Consider the following 22,632-nt stretch of genomic DNA (forward strand, 5'->3'; position numbering starts at 1 on the left):
ATCAGCTGGTTTAACCCCCATTGGCAGTTTCCAACTGTAGGGAATTATCGTTAGGTCGGGTTAGCGATAAGCTCGGAACCCTCTGGCCAGATTACTTCGTTGTTTTTCCCCCACCCTCCAAGCATCGATTTGTCTTCCACGCGTTGAAACACCCCCGACCACACCTTGGCCGCTCACGCGACCAACCGAGGACCCGAGAAATGATTTTCGAAAGGGTTTTAATTTTTAATTCCTCGATCGATATTCGATTTACTCGGGCTTCGAAAAAATTTAACTCGATCGCGTAAATCGAAGATTCCTTGCGAACCTCCTGATTCTGATATCTCTTTGGCAATTAACGAAGAATTTTTAGCTTCTTCTATAATTTTCATCGATTCACGCTTTTTTCCAGCCTCGTGAGAAGAGAAATGGAAGGGAATTCGACTGTAGGACGAAAAATCAAGAACAGAGTACAAAGCGATACTTGGAATTGAGCTCGAATCGAGAGTAAGATGTTTAAACGTGTCGATTCGGATCGGTGTAATTGTCATTGGAAAATGAATTTCAATTTTCCTCGCGGAAAGTCAAAGTATCTTACGATATAAAATTGAACTATAGCGAGAGCGAGAGGATTATCCTAGGATGACACGATCGTAATAACATTTTATAGCAGCATCGTCCTTTCGCTTCGCGTAGAAAGGTTTCTTTCACAGTGAAAGAAGCCGATAAAAAACGTGAGAACGATCTCCAAAGCGATTTTCCCGGTTACAAAGTGTCGTGGATACTGCTATCGTAGGGGTGGGCCTTTATCGGCGAATTCGAGCAGACTGTAGGGCTGGAGGAGACTCGAGGAAAGGGTTGGCGCGCCGCTTGAAACGGAGCTTTCGCCGGAAGCTGCCTTTTTCTTTTTTATTACGGCTTGGCCCGTGCCCCATTCACCCCTTCGTTTACGTTTAACGCTTTAATCTTGGATATTCCATCGGTTATTTCTAGACGTGGTTGTTAAAAGGGTTAGTCCGTGGTCCGACGCTAATTATTCCTAACGGTCGGGCGAATAAAACACACGCGGCCCACCCCAGACAGGCGGGGTGAATTACCCCGTGATTCGATTAAAGAGACGCGATTCCTCTGGCTGGCCGAAGAAACCTCTCTTTTGATCCCCCTACCTTTTCCACCCCGTATCTAACTCGCTAACTCGTGCTTTTAATATTCAAATAAACCACCCCTCGCCTTCGCTATCTCTCGTTCGCCAAACACGTCCCCCCCTCGCCTCTCTTTTACAACCGTGGCGTGATGGATCGAAATCTGGTCGGATATGTATTTACTCTCCTTTCGAAAATACGGGCCGCGTGGATTCGGATGGAATACGTGTCGAGAAATTTAACCGTTTTATAAACGGGATACGATTCACAAACATTATTATGAATTGCGCATTTTGATGAAATCGCGGCGTTTTTAAAATTTATCGATATCATCCGAAATCGTTGGAATCCTCCCGCGAGAAACACGTGTTTCTCTTCGGATTTTAGGACACGTTTACTTTACTTTATTTTTTATTTCACACGTCTGTCGAACGAAAAGTTTGAGTAAAGCTCTTTCTTTTTGTCTTATTTTGCTCTTAATTGAAGAAGAAGAAGAAGAAGAAGAAGGAGGAGGAGGAGGAGAAGAAGAAAAGTACTCACCGTCTGGCACCGCGTGGCTGGTCATCAAGAAATTAACGCAGGCTGCCCCTGTACCGTGTCCAATCAACGTCACGTTCCTAGGATCGCCGCCGAAGTTGCCGATGTTCTCCTGCACCCAATGGAGCGCCGCGATTTGATCCATCAGACCGTAATTCGCCGGCGAGCGTAAGTGCGAATCCGTGTTAGCGTTTAGAAAGCCTGTAATCGAGACAAGGCCGGTTATGTTTGTTTGCGTCACGATCACCAAGTACCGCGACTCCTTCTTAATTAGATCCGATTCGAATCGCGTTAAAAAACCTATCGCCTGCTACCAATACTTTTTCTCTCTTCTTCTCTACTCCAATTTCAAAATACCCGACATTTCCATCCCTGACTTCGTTCGTCGACGAAATTTCCTCCAATTTCCTCCAATTTCTTCGAATTTCGTTTCAGCGATGGAAATAAACGGATTCGAACGAGTTTTCCACGACTTTGAAAAACGACTTCGAGAAACGCGAAGGTATCGCTTCGAAACGGCTGTTCTTGACCCAGACTGGGATTCGAATTCCCATCCTCCGCTTAAATCCGCCTGCAAACGCGTGTAAACGAATACAGGGGCTCGTTCCGCTGTTGAAAAGCCGGCAGAGGCGCAAGGAACGAGCGTGGCGGCCCGTTTCAAAGGGGACGAAGCCACTTCAACCCCCCTCTCTCTCCCTCTGCGAAAGACACTTTTGACCGAGCAGCCACTGCTTTCCCGCTCCTTCTCACGATCCCGTTCATCCGTAAATACTATTTCAATGGGCCGGTATCGATTGATATCGATATCCCACTCCTCCCCTCTCCCCCCATGATATGCAAAATAGAACACCCCGCCATAGGGGAATAAATCGTTCGATTATTTGATCAGCGAACGCGGCCGAATTCGGATTCATTGCCATTTAATTGGACCCGATGCTTTCCCGTGAATTTCTCGCTTGATTTTTCTTTTTCCTCTTTTTTCTTCGATATTTTTTTATTCTTCCTCTCTATATACATCATCCACGTCTGAAAATATCTATAAATACCACTATTATTAACGAACGCGTCGTTGACGCGGGCAGAATATTTTTATTCCGTTTAAAAATGTTCAACGCCGATGCACCCGATTTTTGCGATTTTTTTTTTTTTTCGATTTGAAATTTTTATTTCCCCCGATACGGCGTAGTAGATATCGTTGCGCCGATATATAAATACCACCAATAAGGATTTATCCGATATTTTTTTTCCAGAGTTTGCGTATCGGGGAGGAGGGAGGGAGGGGGGAAGAGAAGAGCCTCGTTGGAACAAAGGGAGAAGTTTCGAAATGGGATGGGATGGAGAGAAACAGAGGTAACGATAATTCAACTGCGTACAGTAAGTCAAACTTCCGAATGATAACTTGGAAACATCTGTTGCGATACTTAGCGAAGCAATAAAGAGTTTAATGAGTTTCGATGTTCGAGTTAAACTTTCCTACCGGCTACCCAGTTAAGAAGCTTTAACTTGAAAAGCTCGGTCTTATTGGACTACAATGATTGGAACCGACGGTGAAAAGATGCGTGAAACAGCATCGGAAGAAGAAAGAAGAAAGAAGAAAGAGAACAGGTATTCTTATATTTCTAACATATTCTCACATGTTATATAACGCAATATATATATATATGACACGCTTTGTAAATGTATTGATTTAGCATTAGCTTTGTCATTTAGCTTTTTTTTTTTTCAAATTGAAAGAAGAAACGGATTCCTTTTTGGTTTCGTTTGGAACGAATAAACAAGTAAGAGTGAAACGAGGGGAGCGGAAGGGTGGAGGTTCCTTTCAAAAATTCGGACAATACACTCGACACGACTCGATTCGCACCCTTAACCATTTTATCCCCCCAGCGATTGCTCGTTTGCGCGGCGATAAACGGAATGACTTCTCTCTTGGAAATTCCTTTCGACTAAACTGCCCCCTCCCTCCCCCGACCCCGCTTTGTCCCCTCGGCGCTCGCATTTTTCCACCACTGTCGACGAGCTAGCCGAATTATCGGTTTGGCACCGGTTCCGGGGAAACAGGCGGTGGGATGACGTTGACCTATTTCGCTCATCCGTGAACGAAGATCCTTTTTGCGGAAAACTGATGCGATCCCAGGAACGTACGTCACGCGGACGGATCTCTCAATATCGTGGATTCGAAGGAAAAAGGTTTCTCGTTTGCTTTGGGATTGCGTAGCGGCCGAATAATTTTCCAATCTTTGTGCAATCTTTTTGGCGAACGTGTTATATATTTGAGATATATTTTTCAATTTATTAAGTTGAGTTGTAATTTGGAAAATCGGTAACGATTTGGTGGAAAGAATCTATTTTTCGAAATTATTTGGATTTTCTTTTTCTTCAAAGAAAAATTTTAGAAAAGGATCTAGGAAGAAAGAATAATTTTACAAAAATTTAATACGCTTAATAAATATTGCGCAAGGTAACGATATTATTAAATTTCATTCGTTTGTTTCAGCGAACGACGGTACGACGAAATTTCGTAAAATTCTAAAATTCATTGGCTATTTTACTCGTTGATGAAGCCTCGTTGAAAGTAATTAAAGCGCACAATCGATCTTGAAACAATAGTGTGAATTATCTCGGTGTTCTCGTCGATCGTCTGCAACGATATCGGAAAATCGGTATTTCCAAAACTCTCTCTTCGGCTTGCAATTGGAAGTTGCGAATTAATTTCAATCTTTTCAGCGCCCCCCCTCCTCCCCCAACAACAGTCTTCCAGATTAATACGTTTCGAGTTTGGATGTTGACGCACATTGGGTTCACGCTTTATGCTGACCTTGCAAACCATGTCGCGAATTCTCTCGCAATCAATTGGGAACGTCGATGCGACATCTCGTCGTGTACAATTCAGATATAGAATCGACAAGAATCGAAAGTATAATCCTTTTTAATTTAAGTGATAACCCAGTTTTTCGAAGTGGGGTTTTAGCGAGTTATTGGTTTCACTTCACGTGAAATATCACCGTTCTTCGAAGCACCGGTGCCTCCTCCAACCGAGTTAGTTTCTTAAGTTTCCAAAGTGCTCGAAAGTACGATGGAAATACGGTGGAAATTATTTTCTTCATTTTTAGAACGAAGGAACGAAAATACTCGGGAATGATATAAAACATAATTATTTAATGCAATCTTGCACAGACAAACTTGCAGGGGAATAAAAATAATAAATTCAAAAATAATTCCATTACCGTCTACTTTTACTGCAAGTAAATCTCAAATTTCAAATAGTCGTACAATTTCGCTCGAATAAAACATCGAATAAAGAGAGAGAGAGAAGCGAGAAAGGTTTAAAAATACGCAATTTTGCTTCAAATAATACCTCGTTTCGCCGTGTTAAACGAAATTGTTAAACAAAAGAATATTACAAGAAAAAAAAAGCTCTTCTTGGCGAAAAAAAGTATCTGTTTCTCTCGCTTCTTCAAATGCTCTTCGCCACGTTGGAAAGGGTTGAACAAAATTTCCAGGCGAAAATCCGAATAAAAGGGGAGGGTTATTCAGGCACGTCTCGCCACGTACGAAGTTGGCGAAATAATTCGATGGACGGCGCGACATTAAGCGAAATTGCCAAGAATAATATAGGAATTTACATTTAATTTCGAGAAATGGAACTGGGGGGCAAAGGAGGGAAAGGATGCCGCGAGGAAAAGGGATACGCGAGGTACGTGCAACGAATTTCTTTCGACCGGAACCTGAATTCGCAGACAATTTTCCCGGCGCACGATCGCCGATAAATTAATTTCCCATGGAACATGTCAATTAACCAGCTCCAACACCGGTTCGACTCTCTTCAAATTAATTCTTTCGTTTCAGGTTCGACGAAAATGTACTCCCGTTTATCGAATGAAATCCGCGGAGAGGACGTGGAATTTAAGATATTTAACCCGCCACGTTTGTTTCGACTCGTGTTTACCCGAGATCAGGATCTTTTTCCCCGAACTTTGAAAATTCGTGAATGAGTTGCTCGTCATTCGAAAGAACAGGGGTTCTTCAAATCCTTAAAATGGATTGGCGAATAGTTCTTGAAAAACGAAACGTTGTGAAGAACGAAACATAAGGATATTAAAATATTGGGGGTATTGAAATTAATTGAAACGTTCAGCCTTCACAGATATGGGCGATCTATATGAGTTAACTCGTGACTCATTAATCAATCTTTTGCCAAGATACTTTACTCTCGAATGTAGACATTGTTTCGAAAATTTTACGATGAAAAATTTCGAAACAAAGAGGATTGGATTGGAAGAGATGGAGAATTTAGTTCGTAATTAAACGATTTCTTCAAACTTCTTTGATATACAAAATTGACGATTGCTTTAAATAATCTTGCACGATTCTTACGTTTCAATATCAATATTTCGTCACATTATTGACAAGTATTGCAAAACAAAGAAAAAGAAGAAAAAAAATCATCGGTAGTTAAAAGGAAAATTAATATTTAAAAAGAAGGAAAGAATCGATTTTATAATACACATTATCGCTTTTAAAGAGCGGTAATGAAACGAGATAAAATTCATTTATCCGATGGGATACCGAAAGTATCAATAAATTTCGGTCAATGTTCATCGATATATATCGGTTCGTTGAACTCGTCACCCTCAATTTCGGTGACAATGCTTTGAAATAATCGATGAAAACGAGATTTAAAACAACGTTTACGCTTCTAAACAATACCCGTTGAATATGTACACCTGATTGACAATTTTTTTTCGGATAATATACATATATATATCGCGACTGCAATTTTCTAGGATTTTCTTTCATCTTTCTCTCTTTCTCTCTCTCTCTTTTTCTCTCTTGTACTCTCCGCATCCGGTACAACGTTTGATTGATGATGTTTCCAACTGTATTACCAAACACGCATTCGTTTTAAACCTTTGATCCCTGCACCCGATCCGAATAGACGCGATAAATGTTAAACACCACCGGTTATCCACGCGGATCGAGGCGAACAACGAAATCGAATTTTTTTTTTCCAAAAAAAAGACATATATCGGAAAAGAAGCAGGATAGCAAGATGCAAAAATTAAATGAAAATTTAGTAGAACTCGAAGCTTTTTTTTCTATATCTATCTATCTATATTATTAGAATTAGAATTGGAATTTTCGTTTATGTGATCAAGGCGAGCGTCCAAGTATTCGTAATTACGCTCTCGATACGAGACTGTACACGTATAAATTGGTATAAAATACCAATGATACGAATCGTGCACGCCACGTTTCAGTTGGCCGTGATGTACGATCGACAGTTGGGGACACGCGAGTAGTTTTCAAACGGTAAAAAAAAAAAAAAAAAAAAAGAAAAAAAGAAAAAAATCGAAAGATGAAATATAGGGGAGAAGAAAAAAAAAATAATAAAAAAAGGAAAAAAAGAAAGGAGAAAAAAATGGGAAGAAATAAAAGGTCGAATTTGAAACTCGTAACCGTGCTACCTGTTCGATTTTTTATCTGTTTGAAAAGGAGAAAGGAAGATGGCGAGGGGAGGCGGGGAGATGGTAGTTAGAGAAAGCGATGAGACTCGTTGCAACCAGACGACTAGGGGGCGAGGAGGGTGCAAAACGCGCGAAACTGGAATAGAAATAAACCACCGGTCATATCCCATTTGATATTCAACCTCCGGCGTATCTGTCGTACTGCGCTTCCGTGTCTCCTATTCTTCTCGTTACAATGGAACTGCTGAACGTTACTCGTTGATTTAAATTTTCCGGTACATGGGCGTGCACAGCCGCGGCTGGATATCGCCCACCTCCGCCCCCCCTTCACCTGCCAACCCCTCAACCACCGCCACTTTTCGTTCGACACAAAGCGCCCCGTCATTTTTACCAGTCGAAGAAGAAACGAGGGTAAAAAAAAGAAATAGAGAGAGAGAGAGAGAGAGAGAGAGAGAGAGAGAGAGAGAAAGAAGGGTAAAAATAAAAAAAAATACAAGAGAAGTTATAGGAAGAAAGTGCTTCCTGAAACCGAGACCCTTCCGTTTCGACGAACTAACGAACTATTTGCAATCAAATTTCGATATTTTTTTTTTTTCTTCTTCCTTCGCCACTTTCATGCCAGTGGTTCCGACGCTCTCCGGTTTGAAAATCCTTTTTTTCTTTTTTTTTCCCTTCCCCTCTTGCCACATCTGCCCTCGTTGCCACAACAACCGCTAATTGGACTTTTATTGGGCTTCAATGGGCTTCCTTTCTTCCTCTGTAGAAGAGATTGGCTCTTTTCTTCTCGCGAGAGAATGTGGGATTGTTAAATCGACGGATATTTATAAGGATCAGGATAATTAAGGAAAAATTGGAAAAGATAAAGGATTGATTTTTCCCTATATACAAGCTTGTTCGTAATCGTGCGAACTTTCGTTTCGAAAAATTATTTTCGTACGAAGAAGTTCTCCATTTTATAGAGATACTCCTTCTATATCGCTTGAACGTTTCATGATAAATCCATCGATTTTTCCTTTCGATTTTTCTACCCTCTCGATGAAATACTCGACTTTCGGAATTTTCAAACGATAAACTCTAGTTAAATATTTCCGAAAATTAGGTTTTTTTCACGCTCGTCGTCAGAACGTTTCATCGTGATTAATAATCCTCTTCGAAATTTTATATTTCTTCATTTCGAATAAAGGAATGATTAAAGATGATACGAGGAAATGTAAACGCACGAAAAATGCCGCTGATGTGCAAAATGCCGTGGAACGTAATTCAAGAAAGAGATTCTCGTTACATCGCTCCGCGGAACGGTGCACCGCCGGATCTAAAAGGACAACAGAGAGGAAAAGGATGGAAGATCGTATTCGTGACACCTGGATTCTACGTCGTTTCATGGGAAATTAACGTCGGCCAGGTTTAAAAATTTTGGATTTACGTTGTTTCCTGGAGAAAATTACGTTTCGGCTCGCTTCAAAGAAGTTCAAATCTTCCTTAATTGTTTCTACCGCCGTGCGCTTTTCTTCGTTTTCATCAAAGAATCATAATATATATACTTTAAAAAAAAGTTTCGCAAAAGAAAATGCAAATTCGAGGATAAATTAACTTCATAAACCAATTTATAAAATTTTTACAAATCAACAGATGCGAAGAGAGTAGCTCTTGTGTTTGTGAAAATTCCGTCTAAATGTCTTCAGAATTATAATTTATATATATTTATATTATCTTTTATATTTGATCCCAAAAAATAAACAAGGGATCAGAAGAGATGTGCGAGTCTGAAGAAAAAGCGTACTCTCCTTGAACAAAATGCCTAACTCGAAAGTCTGGAAAGAAGACTTCCATTCCATCGTATTCCCGAACACCGTCGATCCCTAATTAAAAGGAAATTAACTCGCCTCGCCGCGCGCGAGATTTCGATTAATCCTATTTATTCGTGGCCGAAAATATCCTCGTGGCCAACCGTTCTCTCGCGCTCCGTCAGAGACGTCGAAGAATCGTGCTGACGTAACTGGAATATATCATAGCGCGTGAGGAAGCGAGGTATTATATCGGTGGCGGGGGAGGGGAGGGGAACGATGTCCGCCACTGTCACGGAAGCGGAGGCAGAGTCAAGAATTTAGTTTAGCGAAACGGAAGACACGGCCATAATGAGTTTCCTATTAGATTCGGTTCCCATGGTTGCCTTGGTAACCAGCCTTCGACTTTCGATCCTCCCCCTCCACCCCCGGCCACGTAAGCAAATACGCTGCACTTTGCTTTTTCTTCCCCTTTTCTCTCCTCCCTCCCCATCCTCCAACAGGTTTTTCTTGACGCGAGCGTCGGGAATCGCTGCAAATTTAATGGCCGAGCAGCATAAATCCGGGTCGGTGATCGGCTTTGAAAAAAAGCGAGATTGGAAAGTGCGAGGGAAGGGTGGAATTTTATTTATCAGAAATGGGACGACGGAAGTTCGAAGCGACGACGTTCTCTCGCGGGATAATTGGTTGATAATAATAATGGCCTCGAGGGAGAAAATCATACACGATTGTCTCGAAACTGTTGGCGATGTCACGACGAGCGTCTTCCCCCGTTCTTGGATGCGAAACAATAGGCGGAGAGAAGGACAGGTGTAATTAGTTGGACTGTTCGTTGATCGAGATGCACGGTATGCTATGCTAATGACTACCGGCCGGCCTCATCCACGGGTCTTGTAAGCCCGCGGTCCTACAATTGCCAACTTCTACACGCACGTAATTAAGGGAGAGGCGAATTCGAAGCGGTTAACGATCGGCCTCGCCTCTGCGGCGTGGCTACGGGGACTGCTGAATTTCCAGAAACTGGGTGACAAAGTTTAACTCGCTGACGCTCCGATCGAAGGGATCGAGATTAATTCGAGCGTCCCTTCTCGTCCGAATTTTCTTCTGGCTGGACCCTCGTCGTCCCCTCGATGACGAGGGTGTGGTTTCTCTTGCCCGATATTCTAACGAAATTTCGCGAGGGCGACGGGTTTCGAAAGGTTGGAGAGATGCTTGGTTATGCATGATCGAGAAAGGAGGTTAAATAAGTTCTAACGCCGCGCCAAAAGAATAACAATAACGGCGATAATTAAGGGGAGATTGCAACCCTCTGTCCCTAGGATGGATTAAAGTAAAGCGGGGTAAAGTGGAGCGCGTAATCACTCACCTAAAATGCCGAGTCTGTAATTTATGGTGACGACGACGACACCCCCGTAACTCGCCAATACGCTGCCGTCATAAGGGTTGCCGCTGCTCCATTCATAGCTCTCCCCGTGCACGAACACGATCACCGGGTATCTCCTTCCTCCACCGTCCCTCGCGCCAGCTGTAATCAATAAAATTATCCGCTGATCGATCGGCACCGCTGACACTTGATAGTTCACGTCTCGCATCCTTAAACATCCATTTTTCAAGGGAGGGGACACCCCTCCGCACAAAGTTTTCACCGCGTTAAAAGGATTATCCGGGCAAGTTTGTCCGGAGGATTCCAACTCGTGCGTCGTATCGTCGTGTACAACTCGTGATAACAAGTTGCGGAAAAGTTTAGCCGGGTGGTAAGTGGTAGCGCGTAGGTTAGGTTAATTACGAATATATAAACTCGTGGTGTTGGGGAATTGGAGTGTGTATCGCGCAACAGCTCATCAGCGGGTAAATGAAAATGTTTCCTAGGGCAAAACCGAACGCCTTGTTACGCCGTGGTATCGTTCGTAGGTAAAAACGGGGACATTAGCCCCGAGGTCGTTTCGATTTAATGGCCGAACCGTAGAAAATATTAAGGAAGGACCAGCTGTGCCCCGTTGCCAACTCTCGTTAAAGCTCGCTCGTAAGTGGTCAAAATCGTGCGTTGCATCGTTGAAAATGGAAACGACCCCCCATCATCATCGACCTCGCTCGTTTCTTTACCGATGAACGTTGTTGAAAACCGGCTTGAAATAATTATCGACCGTTATACGGAGAAAAATTTGCGTCACCTCTCTTAACTTGTCCGATCACGCGCGACAACGCGTGAAGTAATCGTCTTAAACTTCCATATTTCTGTCCAGCCATAAATTTTAATTATCGCGATTATCTCAAGAACGTTCTCGATTCGTTGTTGATTAAGTTGAAGTTTTCAAACGTTCGAACGTTTAAACAATTAAGGTTTCGAAAACTTTGGCGCAAGCATTATCCGGCTATCGACACGCGACGTATCGCGTTCGAGGTAATTAAAACGAGGGTTCACGAACGCGAGCCGAGTACGTCAATCGGATTTAGTATGCTAATACGAGGTTGGAACACACGTGAGCATGATCGCTGTGGCGGACAACAGCCTCGGTCATAATTCAACAAATCACGCGTTACCACACGCGCACCCTGTTTCAGCAATAGTGTTCGAATCCGATTTTCCCTCCCCCGCGCCTCGTTTTTCATCGAGGATGAAATCGGCCAAGGGGGAGGGAGAAATAGAACGAGACAAGCGAAATCTACGAAACGATCATCGGGCCGCGTGTCTCGCGTTTTAATCATCCCGAAAATCGTGCGTACGTGCGGAAGAATTTGAGAAGATGATCGAGCATTCTCTTTTCCCGTCGAGATAGATAGATAGATTTAATAGCGGTCGTTAAAAATCTTATTAAAATTCAATATTTGCGGCAAATATCTCGGCAATAGAAAGAAATTTTAATGGATGGTATTAAAAGCGATTAAATTCAAACGTCGGAAGGGAGGGGACGGAAATTTTATACGTGTAACCTCTCTATCTCGATCCAGGGCTTGGCACCGATGAAATTACAAAAACGGAGAAACAGAGCTGATTAAATATTTAATTCACTTACTTCTTCTTCGTGCTTTCTTCCTCTTTATTAATCGAGTCGCGGTTCCATAAAGAGAAGAGACCGCGAAAAGGGTGATTCGATTCGTCTTTTTATCGCTTTTAATAAAGAAAAAATAAAGCGAACGTACATTAAATGCGAGCACGCGATGTTCTTCGCCTCTGTCTCTCACTTTTCTCTTTTGCTCCCCCTTTTGTTTTACACTCGGACAAACAAAGTTTCGAAAGAGGTGAAGAGACCATTGTGATATCTTTCTTCTCTCTTTTTTTCTTTTTTATTATCAACGAAAATTATCTCGTCGATAAATAGACGATAAACAAACGTATTACAAAACGAATCGTCCAAAATTATCGATATATTATAATATATCGTATTCTCAGAAATGAAGAAAGTTGGTATAGCAAGAATGAAAACAAATAAAAGAAAAAAAAAGGTTAATGAAACAAATGAGAATTCTTAATGAAACGCAATCTCTCGCGATAATTCATTCATATTTGTACAATTGTTCGTTTTTTTTTTCGATACAACTTTTCTACATCGTTCCACTCAGACTTCCACTTTAACCGTCCCTCTTTTTCCACCCTTTTCTTTGCTACGCTATATTTCCCTCTGATTACTTCTCCCGTTACTCGACCTCTCCTCTCCTTTGATCCCCTTTTTCCTATCTTATTCCCTTGAAATCGTCCTATGTACCCGTTTATCCCATCGTGTTTCTCCCAGTAACATTGTCCCGTGCTCCTGAAATATTTTTCCAGAACGAACCGCGTTGCCTATCCCGAGATACATCCCCAATTTTATCTCGCGCTTTATTAAGCCGCCTTTTTTTACACGACCGTCACTTCGTATTTTGTCCAACGCCGAATCGAGCAAAATGTTTTCTCCTCCTCGAAACGAGTTCGTTCCTCGTAATCCGCGTCAAAAGGCGAATAGAAATTTATTTTCCACTTGATTTTCATTCTTCTTTTTTTTAATAATTAATATCCAAGATCATGTTCAATACGGTAACCATTCGTGAAAAATACACTCGAGAGCTTTAGTTTCACACCCTCGTATAACATCGCTCGAATTCTCGAGGATTCTCCTTCTTACCAACCTATGTAAGTACCTACTATGAGTCTTTAGGGGTGGAGAAAATAATTTACGACCACTTGACCACCGCTAAAAGCTCCGTAGGTAAGGATATTTGTCATCCAACTCTACAAGTACCCTCAGAAAAATAAGTTTGGGTAATTTTCAACAGTGATTTCCCTACCGTTGCGTTTCTTTCTCAAATCTTCAACGTTTAGAATGAAAATAGTTTACCGATCACTGATTTGATTATCAATAAAAGTGTGAAGATGAGCTTTAAAGTATCTTTAGAAAAATAAATTTCAATAATTTTCAACGCTGATTTTCCTAGCATCGCGTTTCTTTTCAATCTCAAATCATCAACGTTTGGGATGAAAATAGTTTACGAGCACTGACTTGGTTGTCAAAAAAGCTCTGAAGATGAGCTTTAAAGTATCTTTAGAAAAACAAATTTCAATAATTTTCAACGGTGATTTCCCTAGCACTGCGTTTGTTTTCGCGCTCGATCCTCGATCAACGTTAGATCGGCCGCAAGATAGATGAAAAGCGGCACGCTATTTTGCGAAACATTATCGGATACAGGGATCGAACGAGGCGAAGATGGATTTAATCGGTGTACAAATTTGCTGGATCGAAATTTTTGGCCAGGCAAGCCAGGCCGCCGATCCTCCGGATGATGCATCCATCGTGATGTTCCATCGTGTGTCAGGGCGGTGTTAAGGCGCGCGCGGGACATTCGATTTTATCGGGCGGCGCGCGATACATTATTTCAGCCGGTGAATAAATTTGCCAGAGCACTGTCAATATTTGATACGATGTGCAAACAGTTTCGTATGCTGGCAACGCCTCTAACGTACTTTACATATTCATAAAGCCGTGCGTTCCCCTGTTTTAACCGAGGGAGTATTGAACGGCGATGTTATCAATCGTCGACGACCGAATCGAATCGTTTCATTCTTCCCCGATTTCTCGAACGCGACGGGTGTCTCGATTTTTTCCTTCTTCCTTTTCTTTCTTCTTCTCCTCCTTCTTTTTCTTTTCTTTCTTTTTTCAATTCTCGAAATCACGAACGCCGTTGGAACCGAGGAAGAAATTAATCTTGGTTAGTTTTTTAACTAGAGAAACGGATAATGATTCATCGTGACATCGCGATAGGTGTTGAGAGACAAAAGATTCGCTCCATCGGAAACGACGATTTCACGGGGCACAAAAGGGAACTTTTTCCTCCCGTTTTGTGGTCTCGCCAGCTTGGTGGGATCGTCCGTCCCTCGATAAAAATGGCAGCGTATCTCTAAAAAGATTTCCTTAAGAGGAGCCCGGCTCGGACGTAAGAAAGCAGAAAATGGAAGAGATACGATCGTGCTTCGACCTTGCCAGAGAAGCGAACTCAATTTCTAAATGCAATGCCGTCGCTTTTGCATCGCGCTTCCTTTCGAGTGTTACGAAACGGATTACGTTTGTTCGATAACTCATCCCGATAATGTTTCAACGACGTTGTCTGTCAGGGAAATGGAAAATATTTCCCTTCCCCCGAGTGGAAATATTAAAATCCATTCCCTCGAAACGATCAATTTCCCTCTCATTCCCCTCCCCATGAAGAGAACTAGCTTATTTCTCACGATGGATTACGGGAGACAACGACTGCGTTTTCGTGGCTTTAAAACCCCTCCCCTCCAAAATCGTTTCATCCCCTATTTAGGGAAAGTTAGATCAGATAAGAGCGCGGACGAGGGAACGAAACTTTTTATTACTTTCGAATTGAATTCTATAAATCCTTGAATCGTCGTCGTCGTTGTCGTCGTTGTCGTTGTCGTGGAAGTGGCTTCGTCGCCACGATAATCGTTTCGCGATTTACATTCGCCCGTATTGGATTCGGAACTCGGAACGAGAAAAACAATTTCCCTTCGCCGTGACAAACATTCGCCTCTTCGTGCGTTAGTTTCGAGGTTGTAGTCTCCTTCTTATTATTTCTTATTACTCGACTCGTGCCTATATAAGACGAGCTCACAAGGCTGAAACTCGTCAGCGGGGGCTTACTTACGTAACGACTCTGCCACAAACAGAATCTAAGCGCAACCGATGTCAAGAGAATTACCCGTGTTCAAGAATCGGTTGCTAGTCTCGAACAAAGTCTTGACGTCGCCCGGAGCTCTTCGCCAGATACCGCCGCAATCTAACTTCTATCACAGCTAAAGCTAAATTAATCGTAAAATATTCTTGCGTGTATTTCCAATTTCTTTCCTGTATCGGCCTAGGAGGAGATACTTTCGAATCGATTTATCTTTCTTTTTTGGAAATTAAATCGAGAAACAGATTTTTAACAAATTCTTGCACAAAAGATATTTAGATTTCTAATATCGTTATGAGGAATGTCATAAAAATGCCATCGGGAATAGAGAGCAATTGTCCCTCTGGTGGCGAAGACAAGAATCATCGCACTTAGGTTAAAACGATTGGTTGGTTCGTGGCGGTGACACATGCCAACACGCCCGAGACCTTTTCGTTTCCCAATCCTCGCCCACCAATATCCACGAAAATCCCCTCGTACAAATCAAATATATATATAACTGACCAAATGGAAACTGTCGACCCCACATCACGATTCTAATATTTATACATAATTGCATCTCGGAAACGGTGTTCGTATTATCCAATCCTCCGAAACACACGAATCGTTTCGACCACGTTTCGTCACTGTCGTCGATTCCTCGATCGTGCCCCTCCTCCCGATTCCTTCAAACAGCATTAACAATTGCAGGCCGGAATATTCCTGTTGGTCGCAAACTATCCGCTGTTATATAACGGAACAACCGGCAAATATTTCGTATGCAACCGGCAAAGCCGCTATTTTCATCGACGCGCCCTTTCCGCTGAACGGTCCGCGGGCCCTGACAATGCAGCCCCGGCAATATTACGAGATATAAACTAGACTAACACGGTGTAATTCTGCTTAGCATGCTAACTGCATGTTCGCCTGTAAGTCCAAGCGTAGGGTGGCCACCTTTATCCAAGCGAACAATCTGAAACTGTTGTACCCGCTATACATCCACGCTATCTCGGCCGCCTTCTAATATCCTTTTTTTCTTCATTTTTTTTTTTACTCCCACATATACGTATCTCCGTTAATAAACCAACTATTCCGTGGAAAAATTACGGCAGGATTAACGGGGGTCGAGGAAGGGTTGTTCCAGCGAATTCTCGAGGTGGCCACCCTCGTCGCCCACGTGTTTCTTCCATGATACGTGAAGCGAAACGGATTTTCGCTTTTCTTCGTCGTGAAACGTTCATTTACGATATTTCGATTATATTTTTATATAAGAGATCGAGGATTACTCGAAATTATTTTAATTGATCAGTGATATCGAGTTTGAATGAACTCGAAAGATAATAAATAGTTAAAAAATTTCCTAGATAAGAAAACAATTTTTCACCGAGCTCTGAAAACGATTCATCGCCTCTCCAAAATTCGACGAATCGAAAAGTTGAGCCGATTGCGTCCTATTCATCGATCGTCAACAGACGGAATATTCATGAACGGAGCCTCGACTATGGATCACGGGCTATGGGCGCTCGAAACCTGGCCCATTCCAATTTTCTTCAATCGGAAGGGAAAAATCAGCGGTCGCGAAGTGGCGCCGATGAAATCACCGGCCCGACAAACCCGGCACAAGATCCGGCCGATTGTTTTTCCGCAATCCTCGGGGGGGATGGTTTCCACCGCGAAACGACCTACATTTCCCCGACACGTCGAAATATAGAGACAGTTTTCCAACTTTCGCTGCCCCCGAACGAATATTCCGGCACATTCGATGGGCTGAAACGAATTTTAAAACATTTCTTCTTTCCCCCCTCCCTCCAACTTAAACTTATCCCTAGCGGTAACAGATCCATCCAGATTCTTCCCATTCGAGTCACGAATCACGAACCTTTCTTTCTTTCTTCCTTCCTTTTTTTACTTCCTCCAAGGAGCTACTTTACAGGGAAAAACAAGGTTGAATAGGGGCGCGGAAGGGATGGACGACAACCGTTTCCGTTTCCCTGTTGAATTCGTATCGATGTCTTGCTTACGGGAGGGTTGATTTTTGCCTCGATAGTCTCCCCGACAGGGAGACTACTAGGTAGGAATTTTTTCGTGGAGAAATGAAATGCAGATGGATGTATGGAAAAAAAACGTTGGAGGGAACGTTCCCCCATCCGTGAAACGAATTCCAACGCGATCGTTTGAAGCGAATTCGAATCGCTTTTGTAGGAGGTGGCCACCGCCTATGGGGAGGAAAATAAAAACGGAGGGTTATACGTTACCGCGGAGTTCGATGCTTGCCAAATAGACTTTTCACTAGTTCGTCGAGTTGGGAATGAGTCTCTCTTCCTCTCTCTCTCTGTCTGTCTTTCGATCCAAGGCAAAACGCTGGCCCAAGCTCGTTTCTCTATATACACGCATGTACACAGAGGTAACTAAACACTATCGATTCTTGGAAGCAACTTGTTATTATTCGAACAATCGTGGAAAATGGCAAGGAGGATTAAGGGAGTAGCTGCCCATAATGAACGAACAGGCTGATCGAGAAACGCGATCGATCAAAACTCATGTTTTCATGAGTGCTGGAAGATGGGAGAAGATGAAACGGGGTAACAGATGGTCGGCCATCGGGGTTAAATGGGCGGCTCCACGGAGAGAATGGAATGGAAAGAACGACGGAGGCGAAACGTTGTTTATACGGGGATGATGCACGAGGGGTTGTTTAGTGGCATGGGTTCTGGTGGCAAGGGGTGGTAACGGAGCGACAAACACACACACGGCACACGCGCATACACACAACGGGAGGCGAATTCTGTTGCTTTGCGTTCCCGGCGAAATAAGGCGAAGAAGAAAAAGAAAAGCGAAAGGAAACCCGCAGGAAATGTCAAGTTTTTTATTAAATATCCCGCGCACCACCGCCCAAGGAAACTGGTTGGCGCGAAGCGAAACAAATTGGATACGGTCCTCCTCGTCCTCGTCAATTGAGTTTCGCATCCCCATCCCTCCCCTATGTCAGACAACTCTGTTCCAGTCGTCTGTCGCGACGCTCGGCCTTCGATTTAACGATACGAACGTTCGAACGGAGTATCTTGGAGCTTGCTTTTTTCCTTTTTTCTCTCTGAAATTTCTCCGACAATTTCTCCCGGTTAAAATATCGAGCGAATTTGCGCGATCGTAAAGGGATATGGAAAGGAAAATGCGTTACTTGTTTCATATTATAAGTATATCGATACGCGTGCCGATGGATTAATTCGAGAGCCATTAATTTTAGAGTTTGTGGGAAACGTTAACGAGGAAATGAAGAGCGAAATAGTAAAATATATGTATATATATATATATGTAATACGGGGGAAACGAGCAGCAATTTTACAAATTGACGTCGTTCTTGGAATTTTATTAATTATTTCGAGGCGAGACGGTGGAACAGTAACAATGTTAAAACATCGAATGTTTACCCTCCCCGTTTAAAAGCGGCCGTGCAATCAACCCAGTTAACTACGGCCGTGCATCGAGTCTTCGTTATTTACACATAAATTTCATTATGAAAGTTTAATAAATCCCACTGCAATGGGAATCTAGTTGAGCCGTGGAAAATTATTTACATGAAAATTAATTAAACTTATCCGGCTACCTTGCGAAAACACGAGTTACAATTACCTTCGGATCACCAATTCAAATCGCCTTATTCACCCCCCTCCTTTTTCTATATCATAAATATTCATACCAATTGCGTGGTATCGTAAGAACACGTCCAAGTTTACCTTCCTCGCGTAATTTCAAAGGACACGGAGGGTGTAGGAAGAGTAAAAGTGGAAATAACGCTCCAAACACTCCGTGGAGAGAAGAGCACCCTTGATGGTGGTCCACCGATACGACGATTGTATCTGAGCGTGTGCGAATCCGTGGTCAGATTTAGTGGAAAATCTGTAGTGCGTGTGTTTTGGACGAAGGGGAAACGAGGTAAGGGTTCTCTGCTCGAGAAGGAATAGTCTCGGGAAAGTTTGATAGAATCGTTATTTCGTTATGTTGTTTTCGCGATTGAATTATTAGAATAATTCGTGTCATCTTATTTTACGTCCGCTATCCGCGGAGAAGTTTCGTGATAAATTGAAAGAACGAATAATAGATAGAGGAAGGAAAAGATAAGAGAGGAAGTTTATAATCCTCGGAAAGCGGATCGAGATTGCCGTTTATAAGGAAATCTGTTTACCAAATAATGGATTTGATTTGATGGTATTGGTACGATATCCGAGTGGATACGTTTTTACAGATACGATCAACGATGACACTCGATTAAAAGTTTGCAACATTTCCATTGTTCTTCTCGATATTGCTCGTATCGTGGTCGCACTTGACATTTGATTTGTCGCTACCACGTCCATTCGCTTTACGGATTTATCGCTACCGCGTATCCATTTCAATTCCTAGAGTACTTCCATTCCAAACTCGACCATGTTTCAATTCTACGATAATAAATGAAAAGCTCGAAAATATCGGGAATTTCCATTCTTCGAGACCGCGAAGAATTCCATCGCGAGAAGAGAGATTGTAATGTATATCGTCTCATTATAAAATCCGTTGGATCTGCTATCACGTATCCATTTCAATTCCTAGAAACTAGACTACGTTTCGATAAAAAGCTCGAAAATATCGAGAATTTCTATTCTTCGACCGCAAGAAGAGGGATTCGAATTCTCGAGGAATTCTTGAACGTGCTCCATCCATTAATTAATCATTGAATTATAAAATCTTTACCACTACCACGTATCCATTTCAATTCCTAGAAACTAGACTACGTTTCGATAAAAAGCTCGAAAATATGGAGAATTTCCATTGTTCGACCGCATGAAGAGGGGTTCGAATTCTCGAGGAATTCTTGAACGTGCTCCATCCATTAATTAATCATTGAATTATAAAATCCGTTGGATCTGCTATCACGTATCCATTTCAATTCCTAGAAACTAGACTACGTTTTAATTCTATGATAAAAAGCTCGAAAATATCGAGAATTTCTATTCTTCGACCGCAAGAAGAGGGATTCGAATTCTCGAGGAATTCTTGAACGTGCTCCATCCATTAATTAATCATTGAATTATAAAATCTGTTGGATTTACCACTACCACGTATCCATTTCAATTCCTAGAAACTAGACTACGTTTCGATAAAAAGCTCGAAAATATCGAGAATTTCCATTGTTCGACCGCAAGAAGAGGGGTTCGAATTCTCGAGGAATTCTTGAATGTGCTCCATTTATTAATTAATCATTGATATAAAATCCGTTGGATCTGCTATCACGTATCCATTTCAATTCCTAGAAACTAGACTACGTTTTAATTCTATGATAAAAAGCTCGAAAATATCGAGAATTTCTATTCTTCGACCGCAAGAAGAGGGATTCGAATTCTCGAGGAATTCTTGAACGTGCTCCATCCATTAATTAATCATTGAATTATAAAATCTGTTGGATTTACCACTACCACGTATCCATTTCAATTCCTAGAAACTAGACTACGTTTCGATAAAAAGCTCGAAAATATCGAGAATTTCCATTGTTCGACCGCAAGAAGAGGGGTTCGAATTCTCGAGGAATTCTTGAATGTGCTCCATTTATTAATTAATCATTGATATAAAATCCGTTGGATCTGCTATCACGTATCCATTTCAATTCCTAGAAACTAGACTACGTTTTAATTCTATGATAAAAAGCTCGAAAATATCGAGAATTTCTATTCTTCGACCGCAAGAAGAGGGATTCGAATTCTCGAGGAATTCTTGAACGTGCTCCATCCATTAATTAATCATTGAATTATAAAATCTGTTGGATTTACCACTACCACGTATCCATTTCAATTCCTAGAAACTAGACTACGTTTCGATAAAAAGCTCGAAAATATGGAGAATTTCCATTGTTCGACCGCATGAAGAGGGGTTCGAATTCTCGAGGAATTCTTGAACGTGCTCCATCCATTAATTAATCATTGAATTATAAAATCTTTACCACTACCACGTATCCATTTCAATTCCTAGAAACTAGACTACGTTTCGATAAAAAGCTCGAAAATATCGAGAATTTCCATTGTTCGACCGCAAGAAGAGGGGTTCGAATTCTCGAGGAATTCTCGAGTTCATCTTTGAGCGTGTTCCATTAATTAACCGTCGCATTATAAAATCCGTTGGAGGACGACTCCCTTTCGGGCAGTTTTGCTTGATGGGTGAAAGCCGTGGAGGAGGGTAGATTTAACCGGACAATGAACCGCGAAAGCAACAAGGCCGGTTGCTGCGGCTGGAGCGTAACGCTCGATGCCGCAGCCGGGCCAGTGACACGGCCAGGATTATGGCGTCCAGATAAGGACTATGATGGTGACCGTTTATCGTACCTACCGATCAACGCGCGTGCATGGGTCTCTGCGCGGCCAGATAATGCGGCCTACCCTCTTGTTGGGATGTCGTTGCAGTTGTAAAAATGAATGACGTTGCTTACCGACTCTCTCCCCCTCTCTATCTCTCTGGTGAATGGAGATACGTTCCAATATTATATCATCGTACATGCGAATCTGACCGAGTTGGCGTCACTTCGACGATTCTTCTTGAAGATTTGGATTCGAGAGCTTGACATTGGGCAAATTTGTAATTTTAAATTAATTTTGTAAGAAAATCGGTAAGAAAATATATAAGTCTGTGTATACTGTGGATAGACTCAAGAATTTATGTATTGTTCGGGATGGAAAGGGAAAGGTTGAAAGGAGAGATTCAGTTCGAATCGAGTTGGCAGCAATAATCGTGATGAAATAAATGAAGGTTAAGAGAATTGTAAAAAAAAAGGGGATATCACGGTAGACGTATAGGTGGGGCTGGAAATTATACCGTGATATATCATGTTGAAATTCACCCGGGCTGGGGTGAAATTCAAAAGGTCGTCGGGAATAAAGGAATCGATGGAGTTTGAAATTTGGATGGGAGCCAATTTACGACTGCGTGAAATATGGAACGGGAAGATTTACAATTGCATAACGTCGGTGACATCGACAAATCGCCGTGTGTAACTGAATAAAAATTAAATAAACGCGTACAGGGAGGGAAAAAAAAAAAAAAAGAAGAAAAAGATCGGCGATATATTTCACGATATATGATGGATACTTAAGCGAATACTGTTATCCCTCCGAATGATGTATTCGCTTTCGAATCGAGCGATTCGATACTTCTCTTCCCTCCCTTATTCCTCGCCATACGTAGTAGACCGTGTCTTTCTCTTAAAAAAGACGAAAGGGAGAGAGAGAGATTAAGGGACAAAGGAGCACGAAGGTGCGCGTTTTCACGGCAATCGCGGTAATTTCCCCGAGGATAGAGCCGTGTCTTTCACGCTCGCCGCCGTCCAGACTTATGCTAATTAAATCGAGCGACCGCGTTGAAAGGGATAAACGGTGAAAAATGAAATAGCCGAAAGCACCGCCATCTAGCGTCTCCTTGAGCTTAATGCTTCTCCCCCTCTCCCCTCCCTTATGAGAATTTCCTTCTCGATTTTTAAACGAGAGGAATAAGGGACGAGACTTTTCTCCGTTTGATTAAACGGAGTTTTCTAATTAAAATTAATAACTCGCTTTGTATTTATTAAGAATATTTCGAAAA

At 42.1% G+C, this 22,632-nt stretch overlaps 1 protein-coding gene and 1 long non-coding RNA gene across 8 annotated transcripts in view; one reads left to right on the forward strand and one right to left on the reverse strand.

The window, feature by feature from the left end:
- LOC108004171 (neuroligin-1) overlaps nucleotides 1-22,632 on the reverse strand; it is a 240,568-nt gene that overhangs the window by 32,691 nt on the left and 185,245 nt on the right. The window contains exons 2-3 of one of the 3 annotated variants that reach the window (XM_062079429.1): nucleotides 10,274-10,432; nucleotides 1,662-1,859 (exon numbers count right to left, since the gene is read on the reverse strand). In XM_062079429.1, the coding sequence (XP_061935413.1) occupies nucleotides 1,662-1,859; nucleotides 10,274-10,432 (357 nt within the window). The remainder of the gene's footprint in view (nucleotides 1-1,661; nucleotides 1,860-10,273; nucleotides 10,433-22,632) is intronic. The other 2 variants (XM_062079430.1, XM_062079431.1) reach the window with 2 other exon arrangements.
- The window catches only part of LOC114577871 (uncharacterized), a 131,041-nt gene that overhangs the window by 13,303 nt on the left and 95,106 nt on the right, over nucleotides 1-22,632 (forward strand). For 3 of the 5 annotated variants that reach the window (XR_003698281.2, XR_009831151.1, XR_009831152.1), the window contains exons 2-4: nucleotides 1,608-1,826; nucleotides 2,909-3,008; nucleotides 3,084-3,263. This is a non-coding gene — a long non-coding RNA (uncharacterized LOC114577871). The remainder of the gene's footprint in view (nucleotides 1-1,607; nucleotides 1,827-2,908; nucleotides 3,009-3,083; nucleotides 3,264-22,632) is intronic. The other 2 variants (XR_009831153.1, XR_009831150.1) reach the window with 2 other exon arrangements.

The sequence above is a fragment of the Apis cerana genome, linkage group LG9, assembly GCF_029169275.1.
Source record: "Apis cerana isolate GH-2021 linkage group LG9, AcerK_1.0, whole genome shotgun sequence".
NCBI lineage: Eukaryota > Metazoa > Arthropoda > Insecta > Hymenoptera > Apidae > Apis > Apis cerana.